Source organism: Mastigoproctus giganteus, chromosome 1 (genome assembly GCF_048544385.1).
Source record: "Mastigoproctus giganteus isolate SK-2022 chromosome 1, ASM4854438v1, whole genome shotgun sequence".
Classification (NCBI taxonomy): domain Eukaryota; kingdom Metazoa; phylum Arthropoda; class Arachnida; order Uropygi; family Thelyphonidae; genus Mastigoproctus; species Mastigoproctus giganteus.
In genome coordinates, this window is record NC_143575.1 from 266,589,870 (window position 1) to 266,607,926 (window position 18,057).

General features: G+C 36.8%; 1 protein-coding gene across 1 annotated transcript in view; it reads left to right on the top strand.

Moving 5' to 3' along the window:
• Positions 1-18,057, top strand: part of glu (structural maintenance of chromosomes 4-like protein gluon) — a 256,802-nt gene that overhangs the window by 191,645 nt on the left and 47,100 nt on the right. The window contains exons 23-24 of the mRNA XM_090377488.1: positions 3,102-3,275; positions 9,283-9,462. Of these exons, the coding sequence (XP_090233614.1) occupies positions 3,102-3,275; positions 9,283-9,462 (354 nt within the window). The remainder of the gene's footprint in view (positions 1-3,101; positions 3,276-9,282; positions 9,463-18,057) is intronic.

The window sequence follows — 18,057 nt, forward strand, 5'->3', positions numbered from 1 at the left end:
CCTGGAAAGTTTTTTTTTTTTCTTCACGCGCGATAAAAGTTCTTTTAGGCATCTTCTTCCAGAATAGGCCAGTATCATCCACGTTAAATACGGTTTCATTGCTATAGTCACCTTCTATCATAGCCTTGAGTGTCTCAGGAAAAGAAGACGCAGCTTCTTTATCGGCACTTGCTGCCTCTCCGCGATAAAAAAAAAAAAAAAAAACCAAGCAAACTTTTAATTGATTATCACACCATAATTTCAGCATTGTTTCCATCTCAACAATAATACCATGACGTTTACAAATTATGCTTGAGTTCAAGGATTGAGCATTTTTCACTGCTTCGAGAATTCTTTCTTTTATGATTGTTCTTACTGTGGATTCCAGTAGCTCAAACTTCTTTGCCAATTCACAAATTTTCATTCTGCTATCAAAATCCTTGATAATGTTAAGTTTACATTCCAAAGATATCGTTTTCCTTTTCTTACTAGGTGCAGGAGAATCAGATTTACTTCGTTTGAACGACATTGTTTTGTTATACGTTTTCTAAACCCTTAAAAAAACTATCTTAACTTTCGTCGATCGTAGAATTGTAATTGTGCACGTAGAGTTCACGCGAAATATGTCCAATGCGTATCACAGCAAGAGAAACACTGAGAGTCGTTTTCATATGCCATCAATATATGGCTCGACCGACACGATCCATTTCTCTCGTGAAAACGATGTAATTTCTGATAAAAGTTGAGCACAAATTCGAATGCACACGTATAAATATGACAGTTGGAATACAAATTCTTGTATATGTGTGTGCAGCTCATGCAGCAGCAAAGTTGAATTTTGTTCATCTTTCGCTCTCACTCTCTGCCGTCGCACCATATATCAATAGCATATGAAAAACGACCTTGAAGATAGTGTGCAGCAGTGCCAAACGAAAAAATCAAGAACCGCGTAACTCAGAGTTCACGTAAGTCGGGGTAGTACTGTGCATTGGCATGATATCAACCTTACCCTTTCCATTCCTCCCCTCATCTCGTGCTTCCAAACACCACCATAAAACGGACAAGCTATAAGTCACAATCATAAGTTTGAATCAGAGGATCAGTTATGAGCAGTTCATGCACTCTGAGTTTGCATGCTCTGAGACCCTTCTGTACTAATAAATTGTTTTCATGCAGACTTAGTTACAAACATAATATTTTACCATAAAAACAGCTGCAAGTTTACATGGAGGGTGAAAAATGGAAACGAGAAAAGCATAATTGACTATATCATTATATGAAGGATCTTAAACAAATATTGAGAAAATTCAAATGATGATTAGTGTCAAAAATAAGAGGTATTAAAAAAATGTGCTAAAATAGACAAAAGTCACAAAGCTTAAAACTTTCTTGTTCAAAACTGATGCTAATATGACATTAGATGAAGCATAGCAAAAATTTAAGATAACTTTAATGGAAGCTCCAAAAGAGGTATGTGGTGGAAGAGGTCTTTAAAGAGAGGAAATTCAGAACACCACAGGAGTTAGAGGCTGAGTTCTTATGATGATGAAGGGTCTGATTATTAACTGTCTAAATAGCATGTTCATGTATCAATGCACCAAAAACAGTAAAATTTGTGAATTAATATTCATTAGAATCATGTATGAATTTTAGTACAGTATATCCTCATTAATTCAATAAATAAATTAATTAAATAAATGTGATTTATTTAAAATTCCTACTGTTCCCTGACCAGTGATATAGTATACTTAATTTATTAGTACTAAAATAGGTATTTTAGTACATTCAAAATATGCCTATAATCAAATTAGAAGTCTAAATCCAGCTGGTTTGATCCACTTTAGTATAGCTGAGTTTGATTAGTATGAGCAGTTCACACTTAGTTATGAAGTTACCTTACAGCATGTATATATTAAGAAAACTAAAAAAATTTTCTTTATTAATAAATAACATTCTGAAATTGTATGGATTCTTCTAACCCAGTTAAGTTGAAACTGAAATATTTTCATTCCTTGAACTTTGCATTAACTAGATTTGCTGTATAGGTGGTTTTTTTTTTTTTTTTTTTTTTTTTTTTTTTGTAAAGTTTAGCCATAAACAAATTCTTTGCAGCACCATTGTATTTTAAAAAAAATATAGCTATGGAAACTCAAAACCTAAGTTTTGTTTCCCCTCCCACCTCATTTTTGGTTGCACTGTGTGTGTGTGTGTGTGTGTGTGTGTGTGTGTGTGTGTGTGTGTGTGTGTGTGTGTGTGTGTGTGTGTGTGTGTTATAACAAGACTTGTTTTAATGGTTTTTGATCTCATTATGCAATATAGTTTGAGCATTAAGAATACATTTTCTGAAGTTTTCCATATTAAATTATTTTCAACATAAAAACTGATTGGCAGAGCAGGTCCAACCATATACCTGCTGTTATCATTTTTTTGTGTGCCCACTAGAGGGTTAATAATATTTGAGCAAAGTGGGCTGGATCAAATTGGTTCATAGGCCAGCAGAGTAGGTACTCTGCTGGCCTATGAACCAAGATACAGATGCAGATGGATGCCCTGCAGGCTGTATATTGTCCACTACTGCATCAGAGATGTTGTTTTTAATACAGTACAGCAAGTATAAAATTGCACTCTAGAATATCAGGTTTGCACCTGTATATTTTTGCATGCCAATAATAGAAGAAAAATAAAATATCAGCCTTATTAGAAATGTATTTAAATACATTTAAAAAAATTATTATGAAAGACCTTCATTAATAATAAGAGGATCTCTTTAATTGTTTAATATTGGAGAAGTTTCAAAACCTGATACCTATTCTGATCATTGTGACCTTGATGCCACTCCTAGAAGCTGAGATGAGGATGAATCCCCTATTCACTTTAGAAATTTCACTCATAAAGTGAATAAGGGATTCATATTTTTGGAGAGGTGATGTGGCTTTCAACTTTAAGAGGTGAGTACGTCAGTTGCATTAAATTGAAGGGAAAAAAAAAGCAAAGCTAAATTTCATCTGAATAATTTTAAGCAGTATAAAAAGAACACTGTCCAAGAGCACAGAATCTGGCTTTAGAAACAAGAAGTGGAGTTTTTTTTATTTTAAAACTAATATTTTGTTTTGTTTTTGCAGAAAAAAAGAGATGCTTGTGATGAACACAGAGCAGAAATTGCAAAGGAGATCAGCATTATAAAAGAGAAAGAAAATAAAGTGAACAGTAGTCATATCGAAGTGAAAAATGAGTTGGAGAAATGTGCAACTAAGATTCAGGAAAGTCGCAACAAAGTCAAACACTGGAATGACAAGGTATGTGTAGTTTTGGTATTTTAAACGAATTTTTGAATAATTTTGATTCCAGCCAAGCTATTTGTATTCATTTTCATTCTTGTTCTGATCAGTTCTTAGCAACATAATATTGGAATACTGGTACATTAAACAAACAAGAATTAACACTGTCTAATGTGGCTGTTATGTTAATTCTCAATTTAGTTCATTACTTGTTTTGTTGTCATATAAAGATGATAATTGGTGCTGAATCTATAAGTCTTGCTGAATTATCAGATATTGTAGATCAAAATCAGAGCATTGTTGAAGACGTTGAAAGTAAAGTATAGCTTACTTCAAGTATTATGATATATTGTAGATCAGAATCAGACCATTGTTGAAGATAGTACTACTTTTGATGGATTCGATAGTGTGAGTGGCATTTCATTATATTGTGCAATAGATCTGGATTATGAAACCCTAACAGTAAATGTGAGAAGAAAGCGAAAACCTCCATAATAGTTGAGTAGGTCAAAATACATGTCTGTCCATGATGATTCAACACCACAGTGATAGGTTTGATTAATGTTTTAGTCTTAGCTAAAACATTAATCAAAGGATTTGCAAGGCCACAGAATTATAGTATTATTTATGACAAATTCAGTAAAGCTTCGTAATAATAATCAGTTGGTCAAATATAGATTAGTTCAGTATAGGCGATCTTATTATCAAGAAAAATTATGAAATCGCTCTAGAATTATATCAGGTTGACAGTGAAATCTGACAGCAAAATTTAAATCTCAGTTATCGGTTGATTCAACTACTGCTCATCTCAGATGCCCAAATTATTCACTGTATGATTCCTTTCGCCTCAAAGGTGGTACTTGTGCATATGTCCGTTCTGATATTCCCTGTCAGAGACTTGGCAATTTGGAATCTCCTCTCTTTGATCTTCTCTGGCTTAAAATCTCTCTACTTCATTGTGTCAAATTCATCTGTTGTCTCTACCGTTCTCCCAACTCCACTAATCACTTGGAGCTCTTTGACCTCCTCTCTTTGCAACTTGACTTTCTCCAGTCCAACTTTCCTATCAGTGAGGTAATTTTCCTTGGTGATTTTAATGTTCACAACTCCAACTGGCTTCCGTTTTCTAGTCACACCGACCCAGCAGGTCGAGATGCTGAGGCTTTTGCAATTACAAATGACGTAGCACAGATTGTTCATTTACCTACAAGAATACTGGACAATCCTAATCATACAGCCAATACGCTTGATCTTTTTCTCACGGTCGAAGTGAGAGGTCCTTTAGGCACTTCAGATCACAACTTGGTGATTGTCTCTTCTCCAATGGAACCTTTATCTCATGGCTATTCCCAACCTCGTGTTGTTTGGCATTACAAGAATGCAAAATGGGATGACCTGCGAGACTTCTTTTCTTCTTTTCCTTGGTCGGATTACTGTTTAAAAACTTCTGATGCCAACATTTGCTCAGATCGTGTCAGCGAAATTATTCTTGCAGGAATGGAATCCTTTATTCCACACTCCACTTTAAAATCTCGTCCTTTATCTAAACCTTGGTTTTCCAATATATGTGCTAAGGCTGTTCAAGAGAAGAATGTTGCATATCGTAATTGGCTTGTTTTAATTCTTCAGTTTCATTTTCTGCCTACACCAAAGCTCACAGCAATTGTAAAGCAGTTATTAATCAGTCCAAACTAGAGTTTGAACAGGCTAAGAGTAGAAAACTTGGTAGCCGAGCATTCTGGTCTCTTGCCAAAGCTATTGGCCGCAACTTTTGCCCATCTCTGCTCCCACCTCTGTCCAAACCAGATGGTTCTGTTGTCACTTCAGCCAAGGATAAAGCTGACCTGCTAGCATCCCATTTTTCTTCCAGCTCATGTATTAATGATCTTGGTAAAACACCTCCCACCATTCCCAACACACTCCATTCAATGCCTCCTGTGGTCTTCTGTCAAAAGGATATCAGAAGGATTTTGATGAATCTTGATGCTAAAAAAGCTCCAGATCCTGATGGTATTTCTCCACTTGTTCTCAAAACCTGTGCTCCTGAACTTACTCCTATTCTTTGCCGCCTTTTTTCACTTTCTTATTCCAAAGGTGTTTTTCCTTCTGCTTGGAAATTTGCTCATATCCAGCCAGTTCCTAAAAAGGAACAAATCCCTCCCATCCAATTATCGTCCCATTGCAATTACTTCTACTCTTTCTAAAGTAATGGAGAAATCCATTAACCGCCAACTCTTAAACTACCTAGAAACCTTCTGTCTGATCAACGATCGCCAGTATGGATTCCGTCAATGTCGATCCACTGGTGATATTCTGGGCTTTTGTTACCCATTTATGGACTAATTCAATGGAAAGGTTCGGTGAAACACAAGTAGTTGCTCTTGACATCTCAAAGGCTTTTGATCGTGTTTGGCATAAAGGCCTTCTAAACAAGCTTCCATCTTATGGTTTGCCAACTGTTTTTAGTAATTGATTATCCAGTTTTCTCTCTGATCGCTCACTGAGGGTGATGGTAGATGGCTTTCTGTCTTCTAACTTCTCTACTAATGCGGTGTCCCTCCCAAGGTTCAGTTCTTTCCCCCACTCTTTTCCTCTTGTATGTTAATGACCTTCTTCCATTGACTGGAAATCCTATCCGTAGTTTTGCCGATGATAGCACATTGCTTTCCACTTTCCATTTTGAGAAACCTTGTCCTGCTCAATCAGCTTCAACTTCTCGAAAATCTGCTCTACCAGTTCCTTAAATGCCGATCTTCAGGTAATTCTCCGGTGGGGCAAAGACAACTTAGTTGATTTCAACCCTTCTAAAACTCAGTCTTGTCTTATATCTCGCAAAAAGGATTCTTCTGCTCCTATGCTTATCTTTAGTGACACTCCGATTTCTAGGCAAAATGATATATCTCTTTTGGGGATCACCCTGACTTCTAATCTCTCTTGGCACAAGCACATTACAAATATTGCTTCCACTGCCTCTAAAAAACTTGGTTTTCTCTTTCGCTCTCGGCGTTACTTTTCTTCCAAACAGCTGCTCACTCTGTATAAATCGCAAATCCGTCCTGCCATGGAATATTGTTCCCACATGTGGGGTGGTGCCCCCAAAACCTCTCTCAGGCTTCTTGATTCCATTCAGAAGAGGGCAGTTAGGTTAATTAATGATTCATCTCTAACAGAGTCTCTCCACTCGCTTTCTCATAGAAGTACTGTTTCTGCTGCATGCCTCTTCTACAGATACTTCCACGGGCACTGTTCTTCTGAATTGGCTTCTATAATTCTTGCTCTCTCTTTCAAAACAGTCTGAACACGTGCCGCCACCAGCCAACATCCATTTTCTGTCCAACTTCAAACCCACAGAACCAACTTTTCATCTTCCTCATTTATTCATTCAACTGCCGTTTTCTGGAACAATCTTCCTTCATACATATTTCCTGAAAATTACAATCTACAGAAGTTCAAGTCTAATGTCAACAAATATCTTCTTTCATCTTCTCAACCTCCAACCCAAGCACGGTACTAAGTACTATAGGTTCTAATACCTCTCGTGTTTGGGGTTCACATAAAAAAAAAAAAAAAAAACACACACACACACAGGCTAACCAAATAGTTAAACATTCTAACATGGTTGAGAATATGCCTCAGTCTACATAAAGTACAAATCAGCCCGTGAAAACATGCTTGTACAGACATAATATGCAGCAAACCATATGAACAAATTACCATTACAACTGGCACACTTTGGCCAGTCCATGGTAATAGTGAGGAAAACAGTGAAATATGTCTTACAGCAAACTAGGCTCATTGCTTAAATTTTCACCTTTCCACTTCTTTTCAAGTATGCATATAACACTTCATGCCCTTTTCTTCATAGATTTTCATTCAGAACAAAGTGGCTGCTAGAAAAGACATCTGGATCACTAAGTATATCTCAATTGATGTATTGTATATATAAAATTAAGCACAACATTAAATATCAGTGTCATTCTAGCTCATTTATTTAAATTTCACTTATTGTCAATGCTTTTGGAGATGTTATTATAGTGGATTTATTATATCTGGTTATTATACTTAAAATCATAAACCTACTTCCTGTTTTCAAGAATTAGAACTAGCCTGTGTGTTTTGTCCTAGACTGGAGTCATAATTGTATGACGCTGTCAGTTTTTGATTGTTTGAATGGTTAAGCTGAAGTAATTTGAAAGGTATTATTTCAGTGAATATTATGGCTTCAGGTGTAATTGTTCCACACTGCCTTTTATTAAATGCCTTTTATGAATTAAATGCCTTTTATATCATTTATATAAAAGGCATTTAATTCATCCATTCATATCTCTCTAATATCTTTAAGCTAAAAAGTTGTAGCATTTTAGATTCAGTATTTAAATTGACTTATTCAATTTAAGTAACCAGCAGATGAGAATAAGTAATTTTTGATGCACCATCTTCTTTCACTGATGCTACTAATATATAACATTTTGACTTGTTGTATATCAGGCCCTACCTCCATCTTTCAGTTACGTTATTGCCTTGCTGCAGTATTACCTTAGCAGCATTATTGACTTAAGCATTTTTTGAATCAGAGGTTAGCAGAATGACTGAATCTGGCACGTTGCTTTTAACATCAGCAAGTATAGTGTTAATGACCTTGCATTCACTGTAATTTCTTGTAACAATCGACAAGCTTTATTAAAATAAATTAAAATAAAATACAATATAAAATATATACATAAATAAAGCACTAAAACAATGTAAAAATTAGATAAAAACATTAAAAATAAAATAAAATAGTAGCTTTCGGGGCAAGATGTCCCTTCAACTAGTCTGTGTATGGCGTGCTGAGTATATATACAGTGATTGATATAACAGAAAGTGACTGGGCATGATCATAAAATCACAACTTTGGTGCTGGTGATGCAGTATTGTGCATGTGTAATGTACGGCAGTGCTCATCACACTGTAGAATGGCAGACTCCATAATGGGACGTATATGAACTGCCAGCACTCGTGGCTTGAGGCACTCCACATAGTTAGCTGCCATTGTACCGTGAATCGGAATAGGAGAACTCGGTATGTTAACACTTTTATCTTATTTTTACATTGTTTTAGTGCTTTATTTATGTGTATATTTTATATTGTTTGTTTGTTATTTGGTTTTTAGGAGCATTAGCAACTAAGGCCATATTGCCCCGGGGGTATGCGGTGGTCATTCACTGACCTTTCCGCATCTTCCGTGTTTGGTGGACACGGGCTCAAACCCCGGTCTAATTAAGAAGTGTATGCTATGCACTGCTGCTCCTGCCCACCTGGCTACGGAGGTGCCTATTTTATATTGTATTTTATTTTAATAAAGTTTGTTGGTTGTTACAAGAAATTATAGTGATATGCAGCCAGACACCCAAGGCCTGTTTTCTAATGACCTTGCAGTTAAAAGGAACACATCACTTGACTATCTGATTATTTGATCACTGATTGACTACCTGTATTATCTTCTGTGATATATTCAGTTATAGAGTGAATTTGGAAAGTATTAAATTTATCGAGTATTTAAAAAAAAAAAAAAATCTGAATAGGTTAATCAAGGGAAACTGCAAATTTTCAGTGCATTTCAATAGTGTTATGTTCCACCTTCAAAACTGTTTTTATTTAAAAAAAAAAATTTTAAAAAAACCACCACCTTGGAAATTGCAGTCGAGGTTTGTTAAGAATCTATGCGAAATGTTTATAATATCACAGAGCAGTTTACAGAATGCTGCACCTGATGTTCAGGTTCAGTTCAAAATGCTAAAAAGTGTTATGATCATTTTAATTAAAATATCTAACTGAAGATATTCTTGCTGAATTTTTTTTTATATAGAAATGATAATGAAACGTACCTTTTTTGACTGTGTTGTAAAATTCATTAATCTCTAATGTAATTTTAAAGGTCAGTAAAAACATGCAATTCAGTTAATGAGTATTTGGTCCTGATACATCAGTGTTACAATTTATTATACAATTAATTTTACTACTAGATTTTCATTCCGTTTTTCAGTTATCGCGTCTCAGTCTTCAGGATGTATTGGAACAGCCAGTAGAACCTTTGCCTCAACTGTCTGAAGAGGACTTACAGAGTGTGGATCCTGAAGCTCTTCAAGTTGAAATTGGTATCATAAATGAGCGCCAGAAGGAAATGAAGCCAAACATGGCAGCTATTGCTGAGTATCGTAAAAAGGTGAAAATATCTCTTTTTTTTTTTTTTTTTTTTTCCCCATCAGATTTTGTGATACAGCATAACAAAATATATATACAGTTCAGCCTCCCATATACTGCACTTTTTTATACCATTGGATGATCATGCCCCTCAAGACAGTATATTAAAAAATACTGCGTAAATGAAAGAACTACTGTTTATACACGATATTCTCCTCCGTGACAAATTCAGTTGTGAAATGAATTTTTATCTACAACAGCACTTATCTGAGACATAACTGTAGATTTGCACTTTCATCCCTACCTCAACCAAAGATGCAATAAAAATAAATAAATAAAAGATATTAGTAATGGCAAATAATGTAAGGAAGCAAGCTTATTTAAAAAAATAAAAAAAAAAAAAAACCCTCGCTCTTCCCATCCTCTATAAAGAGTGCTTTATTCTCCCTTAAATTTATTAAGGCTCTTCACTTCCACAACACGAAATGGAAGTTTGTTCCATCTGGTGGTGTGAGGGAAGTGATTACTCCTGGCTGAAAGCAAATTTTCCCACACTATCCTGGAACTGTCTTTTTAAGTTCAAAAACATGTCCCCTAATACGTTTCTATATGTTTCTGAGAGTAAGGATACCATCAGAATTTAGTTTACTCAATCCATTTAAAGCCTTAAACGCTTCAGTAAAGTTTCCACACATTTGGATGGTTTCAAACATTGCGGTATGCAAAACTGAAGTCTTTCTTGGTAAGATTACCCTTTTGAATCCTTGATCCAGATCCTTCTACATCCTTTCTAAAATGATCCTTAAAGGCCTGTATGTAGTACTCAAGGCACAGTCTATTCATTGCCTTACTCAATGGGATAATCAACTCCTTGTCCCTGCTTTCAAACTCATTATATCATCGAGAGAACCCCATCAGCTGTCCTAACAGCTTTGTCTACTGCACAAAGAACTTAATGTTCAATTGTGCAATTACCCCTTTGTGTGGTACCACCCAATTGGTATGTTAAATCTGGCATTGCTGCACCCATGTGCAGTGCCTTGCATTTGTCAATATTAAAACTTCAGTTGCCACTTTGCAGCCCATCTGGCTAATTTTTCTAGTTTGTAACAGTAATATGGCTTGATGCTTGTCACTAACTACCCTTCAAATCTTTGTACCATTGACACTAAGCTTGATACGTCTTCAATATCAATAAATATTGAAAAAGTGGCCATGTTCATTAGTAACCACCCTCTGTATTCTGCCTTTATCCATAGCAGTAACTTGCCAGGTGCCATATTGCTCTAATTTGTACAGTAGTCTTTCATGTGTAACAGTATCAAAAGCTTTACTGAAATTTAAGTATGATGTCAAAATTATATTTGACACCTATTTCTTTAATTACTGCATCATAGTAGCTAATCAGATTGGTCAGACATCTCCCCTTAAGAAATCCAAGGTGTGATTTCCATATTACTCTGTTATTGTTAACATGATCCCTCCTTTTGTCTTTAACCATTGACTCTTATTTTCTCTGGAGAAGAAATCAAACTTGCAGGTCTGTAATTATTCACTTTACCCTTTGATTCCCCTTTGTGAATAGAAGAGCATTTATACATCTCCAATCTGTAGCGATCTCCCCAGAATACAGATGCCCTCATAATTATTGGCCAGGGTTTGCTTACCTCTTTTGCTGGTTCTTCTAATATAATTGGATAGATTTCATCAGGTGCAGGTATCTTATTTACTTTAAGTTTAAACAGTTTCCCTTCCAATTCTTTCTCATCAGTAGGGGTTCCACAGGGTTTGCTGTTCTAATATTTATTAAGGAAATTATGTAGATATTTCATGTTTAATGTATTAGCAATAGTAGTAGTAAATAATACAAAAGCAAGCTTATAGAGCAACAGCAAAAAAAATAAAAAATAAAAATAACCTGCCCATCCTCTCTAAAAATTTGTGTAGTTCTTTCTTTCTTGAATTTATTCAAACTACCCACTTCCACATGTCTTCCTCTGTTTGAGTTTATGCCCCTTGTATAGTCTCAAGAGGAAGAATGCCATGAGCATTGAACTTACTCAATTCACTCAAGGCCTTAAACACCTTAATTAGATCTCCTCCTTGCAGGTGCTTAGTTTCCAGATTCTGCAGGTTGCAGAAATGAAGCCTTTCTTGGTAAGTGCACCCTTTTGTTCCCTTCACCAATCTCGTTGCCCTTCTCTGCACCGATTCCATCAGATCTACAGTCTTCCTAAAGTAATGTCTTTAAGTTTTCTGATGACAAAAAATGGGGTGAGGTAGTTAATAAAGGTAATCAGGATCCACTATTTCAATAATAGACCTAAATGAATTATGTATAGAGTGCTGAGAAATGAAAGCCTAGATATTAGTATTTAGTGTTAGTATTAGCAATGGCCACATGGGGCAAGGAAGCCTATGGCTTATGCTGCATCAACCAAAAAAAAAAATAAAATAAAATAATAATAATAAGAAGAAAAAAATTTTAAAAAAAATTATAATTAATAAATAAGAGAAAAGGAAATGGACAACCTAAGTGTTTCCCTCCTCCCGTAGGTAATCATCCAGCTGACCTTTGAATTTCCCCAAACTGTCAGCCTCTACCACCCATATAGGAAACTTATTCTAGTAATTTATAGCTCGCTGGCTAAAATAAAACTTCCTGCAATCCAGTCTAAACATCTCCCCCCGTAACTTGAAATTATGGCCCCTAGTTCTAAAATCATTTATAACTGTGAAAATTTCATCCTCATTCATTTTGCTTATGCCTCTCAGATCGGCGCCTCCGTAGCCAGGTGGGAAGGAGCAACAGTGCGTAGCACATGCTTCTTTATTAGACTGGGGTTCGAGCCCGTCACCACCAAATACGGAGGATGCGGAAAGGTCAGGGAATGACCACCGCGTATTCCCAGAGCAATATGGCCTTAGTTGCTAATGCTCCTAAAAACCAAAAAACAACAACAGCCTCTCAGATCAAGTCTCCTCTATGGTGCCTAGGTTACAAGCTCTGCAACCCACGAATTCGAAGTCTTTCCTCATATGGACGCCCTTTTGCTGATCTCACCAGGCGAGTTACCCGTCTTTGGACCCTTTCAAGAATACGTTGTCTTCCTTTCACAGTATTCCAAGTGTGGTCTAACAATAGCCTTATACAATGGGATTATAACGTCCTTATCTCTACTAGCAATTGTTCGATACATCGTCAGTAGGACACCATGGGCCTTCCTTGCAACCTGTCTACAATGCTCAAAACTTAGTCTGACCGTTTAACCCAAAGTCTAACTGAAGTCCTTTTCCTCCACTACCGGCTTTAGTTCAACTCCGCCAAGCGTATAAGTTATATTGTGGTTACTGTTCCCCAGATGCAATACCTTACATCCTAAGTTGATTCACATCGATTATATAGCATCATCAGAGGGAATATCTTCAGAAATAGATTGATTGAAAAAGATGTTGTTGATGGCTGGGGCTCAAGAATAAATGCTGTACATGTACAGCATTTATAGAGGTTTGCTTTGAAGCCAGTTTCTGAAATATGTGTTGTAAGCTAAGTGGATTTTTTGTCTTTCTTTTGTAATCAATTTCTAAATTTTATAGAGAGACAGGTGGTGCTGTGTAGCAAAACTTCTCTGCTCAATTCCCTGAATCAGTTCTTGTGTAAGGCTTATTCTGTCAATAGAGATTATTTCTTTAACAGTAGCAGAATTATCATTATCATCGTTACTCTCATTATCTCTATTTTCATTCTTTACCATATCACTGATTTCACTGTCTATTAGCTGAAGGGTAACTGGAGCATGGTCATCAATATGGAGGCACTCTTCCACTGCATCTTCATCCAACAGCTGAGCTTCAGGCATTTAAAATCTGTAGTATAATTTTTCAAAACAGCAACAACAAATAAGCCCAGCCATGTTTCTGTCTTTAGCAACCTTGTCCCAGGTTTTTGCAGCAATCCAAATTGCATCCTTGATATTAAAATCTCTTTGAAATTTCATTATTCAACACCTCTATTGCATTCTTTAAGCATTTCATACAAGAATTCATCCTTATGGATGCAGTTGAATAACCTTAGCATTCCTTGATCCATTGACTGAATCAGGCTTATACAGTTAGGTGGCAATGCACAGCAAATTTGTAGAGCAGATATCATCTTTTAAGGGCCCAAAAGGTGATATTGTTGTACCCTTTGGCACTAATGATATTAAGAGTAGGAGACTGGCGTAATTACTTAACAAGTACAGGTCAGTGTTGAAAAAAGGCCATCAGTTAGGGTTCAATTTGAAAGTGTGCAATTCTTCCCAGACACAATAGGAGGGAGTATATGATGAGAGCCTTGTCACTCAATCTGGCACTGAATAAATTGTGCAAAATTTTCCTCAGCCTGGTCTGTGCTTGTTAACAGGAGAGACTGCTTCTACAGGGATGGGATACACTTAAATAGAAAGGGTGCAAGAATATTTGCTGATGCTATCACTGCAGGATCAGGTGGGTCGGAAAACTGCTAGCTTGGGATGGGGGGTACACAAACAAATAGATTAACAATGGCTGCTGGTAGAAGTGAAAGTGATTCTTGCTCTGCTTCTATTGAAATGAGCAGCAGCCTGGAAAACAAGGTGCAAGGGATTTCAGAGATTGCCGGGAGTCATTGCAGAACAAGTGTTCTGGATTGACTCCCTGTGCTGGGTTAGGGTAGCTAAGAATAGAAACAGGTGCATGTATACTTGTGTGTACACCAATGCTAGGAGTTTGGTAAATAAATTTGAGATGTTGGTCAAAACTTCAAAGGCAGATATTGTTGAGATAACAGATGTGGTGTCACACAGATATAAGGAATGCAGAACTGGAATTTGGGGAGTACAATGTGTACAGGAAGGATAGACAGTATAGAAAGGGACGAGGGGTTATGCTATTGGTTAAGAAACACACAAAATCCAAGGAAGTACAGCCAATCGACATGGCTGGACAGTGCAGTATCGGGTCAGTTTGGTGCGACGTAAGCACTGGGAAAACAAAATTGAGAGTAGGAGTATGTTGTAGGCGTAATGACTCTGATGAGTATAATAAACAGCTGTACAGAGAAATAGAATGGGCCAGTAAATCAGAGTGTCTTATAATGGGGGATTTTAATTTCCCAGATATTGACTAAAATTGGTGGGTTGGTCACTCACACACTAGCAAGGCTTTTGTGGATTTATTGGATGATTGTTTTCTACATCAGCATGTTCGGGAGGCAACTAGAGGGAGTAATACTATTGATCTGATTATCAGTAGTGATTCTTCATGCATTAAGAATTTGTAGATAAATGAACCACTAGGTGGCAGTGAGCACAGTGTGCTGAAGTGGGATTTACTCAAAGAAGTAACTGCCATCAGGGTAAGGGGAAGGGTTTTTACTTTTGTAAGGGTGACTACGGCAGGAACAACTGATGATGTTACCAACAGCAAATTCAAAATGGGAAGCATTCAAAGAATTAATCTTGGAAGCTACTAGGCATTTTCATGCCAACTAAGAAATATTGTTCAGGATTTAGGCCTATATGGATGTCAGATGAACTAATTAGATGTGGCAGAAAAGAAAAATGCATGGGATACCTAAATGAACAGGAGACACAGAAGCCTATGATAGATATAAGCTGGTCTGTAACCAAGTCACAAAGGAGGTTAGGTAGGCAAAAGCAAATTACAAGGAATCTTTGGCAAAGGATGCAAAGAAAAACAGCAAGGAGTTCTTTACTTATGTAAACTAGAAGGAAGGGGATGAATTCGATTTGTCCACTTGATATCGATGGTTCAACTGTTGATAATCGTGCTCGGGTAGCTAACGAACTAATTGAATATTTTGCATCTACATTCACACATGAGGAGTTATTCGAGAAGGAGAATGCCAGAGGAGTATTAAACTCTGACAGTAATCTAGATTATCTTGTAATAACTGAGAGTAAAGTGGAGGAGAAATTGTTGAAGATCAACATAAGAAAGGCACCTGGGGTGGATGGAATCTATCCAGTTATATTAAAGGAGGCAGTAAAGGAAGTAAGCAAACCCTTAACCATAATTATGAGAGCTTCCTTGCACTCAGGGGAGGTACCCATGGACTGGAGGTGTGCAAATAAACGCTTGCATAGCCAGGTGGGAAGGAGCAGCAGTGCGTAGCACATGCTTCTTGATTAGACCAGGGTTCGAGCCCGTCGCCACCAAATACGGAGGATGCAGAAAGGTCAGGGAATGACCACCGCATATCCCGGAGCAATATGGCCTTAGTTGCTAATGCTCCCAAAAACCAAATAACAAACAAACAAACGAGGTTTGCAAATGTATCCCCAATTCACAAAGGGGGTTAAAAAAGTGACACAACTAACTATAGACCTGTTAGTTTAACTTGTGTTCCTGGAAAATAATGGAGTCACTGGTTAAAGAAGCATTGCAAGATCATCTAGACAAGACTGCAGTAATAGTTAAGACACAGCATGGGTTTGTTAAAGGGATGTCTTGTCTGACCAATTTGATTGCTTACTATGATGTGGTCACAAAGGAACTGAATGCCAAAAATAATTTTGATATCATATACTTGGATTTCAGGAAAGCTTTTGATACTGTTGCACATGGAAGACTGCTGTACAAATTGTAGAGGTATGGCATCAGGGTAAGCTGCTACAATGGATAAAGGGATGGTTGAGTGGGAGACAACAGAGAGTTTTAATCTTCGTGGACTATTGTTATTAGTGGAGTCTCCCAGGGTTCCGTGTTGGGTCCATTGTTGTTTTCTGTATTTATTAATGATACTGATGATGGTATATATCAGCCGTAATGTCTAAGTTTGCAAACGATATGAAGGTTGGCAGGGTTGTTAATGACATTAATGACAGTACACTGCTGCAACAGGTTCTAGAAAAGTTGAACAGGTGGGTTGAGAAGTGGCAACTGAAGTTTAATGTCGACAAATGTAAAGTACTGCATATGGGAAGCAGTAACCCCAGAGTAACGTATCAACTGTGTGGTACTACACTGACATCATCATCATCGCTGTCCTAACACGTACTTGTACCTGCGCTTCCTGAGCAATAAGCTCATCTGCGCTTTATTCCTCTATCCTATCAATTTTAATCTTTTGATCCTTAATCATATCGTCCATATGATAAATCAAACATTGAGGATATGTTACTGCCCCTGCCTCGAAAAGGTGGATATCAATTATCTAGAGCTCAATTAAACTTTAAACTTCAAAGGCAAACTTCTATAAATTGTGATTCTTGTTCCAGCCAAATTAAAACTCTAAACATTTAAAATTCATCAATATATTTTTGAATTTTATACTTTTTACAAATTTTCTTTTATACAACTATAAATACTATTTTATACTTTTTTTTTCCCCCCCCAACATTTCCTTTTTATACAACTAACTATAAGATCAATAAATTCTAATTCCAGCTAAATCTCAACTCAGTAAAAACACTATTTACATATATACAAACTTTTACAATTTCTACCATCCCACAAATACACATTGGATTTTCTTCTACACCAAGCTCTACCAGTATTTTCTTTAACCCATGTCCGGTTATTAACATTGTTTGGAACATTCCTAGACCAGACCAAGATGAAATCTCTTTCATAGTTTTTACCCCAGGCAGAAAGGCAAAGGTAACATGCCCATTAGCAGAACCATTCCATCTTCCCTGCCATATACAATCTATATCTTGCTGCAATAAGCTCATCTGCACTTTATTCCTCTATCCCATCAATTTTAATCTTTTGATCCTTAATTTTCTACTTTCAAATCGTGTCTTCCATACGCTCTTCCTTATTAAGGAAGAGAGTATGAAAATAAAGAAAATAAAGATTTTATTCCCATAAGCTCTATTCTCTTATTATTCTTAATCGCATATTCCATTGTCCTTTTAAGTATAATTAGATCCACTGGTTCCTTTCCTGCAGTAACTTGCAGAGCATCATTTGAAACGGTTCTGCAGGAACCGCACCACCGCCAGAAGGGCAAATCTCTGTGCTGAAATAAGACTTCTTTTAACATGGCTGTTAGTCACTCTATGACTATTTGCTGATGCTATCGAGGCAGTGTTAGGTGGGTTGGAAAACTGCTAGCTTGGGGGGAGACAAAGACCAATAGATTGACAGTAGCCACTGGCAGAGGTGAAAGAGATTCTTGCACTGCTTCTATTAGAATGAGCAGAAGCCTGAAAAACAGGATGCATGATATTTCAGAGACTGCTGGGAGCCATTGCGGTACAAGTAAACACATGGGTTGTGTTAGTGCAGCTAAGAATAGAAACAGGTGCAGGTATACTTGCGTGTACACCAATGCTAGGAGTTTAGTAAATAAATTTGATGAATTTGAGGTATTGCTCAAAACATCAAAATCAGATATTGTTGGGATATCAGAGACGTGGTGTCACACAGATATAAGGGATGCAGAACTGGAATTTGGGGAGTACAACGTCTACAGAAAGGATAGACAGGATAGGAAGGGGTGGGGGTATGCTATTAGTTAAGAAACACATAAAAACCAAGGAAGTGAAGCCAGTCGACATCGCTGGACAGTGCAGTGTTGAGTCAGTTTGGTGTGACATAAGCATTGGGAGATCAAAATTGAGAGTAG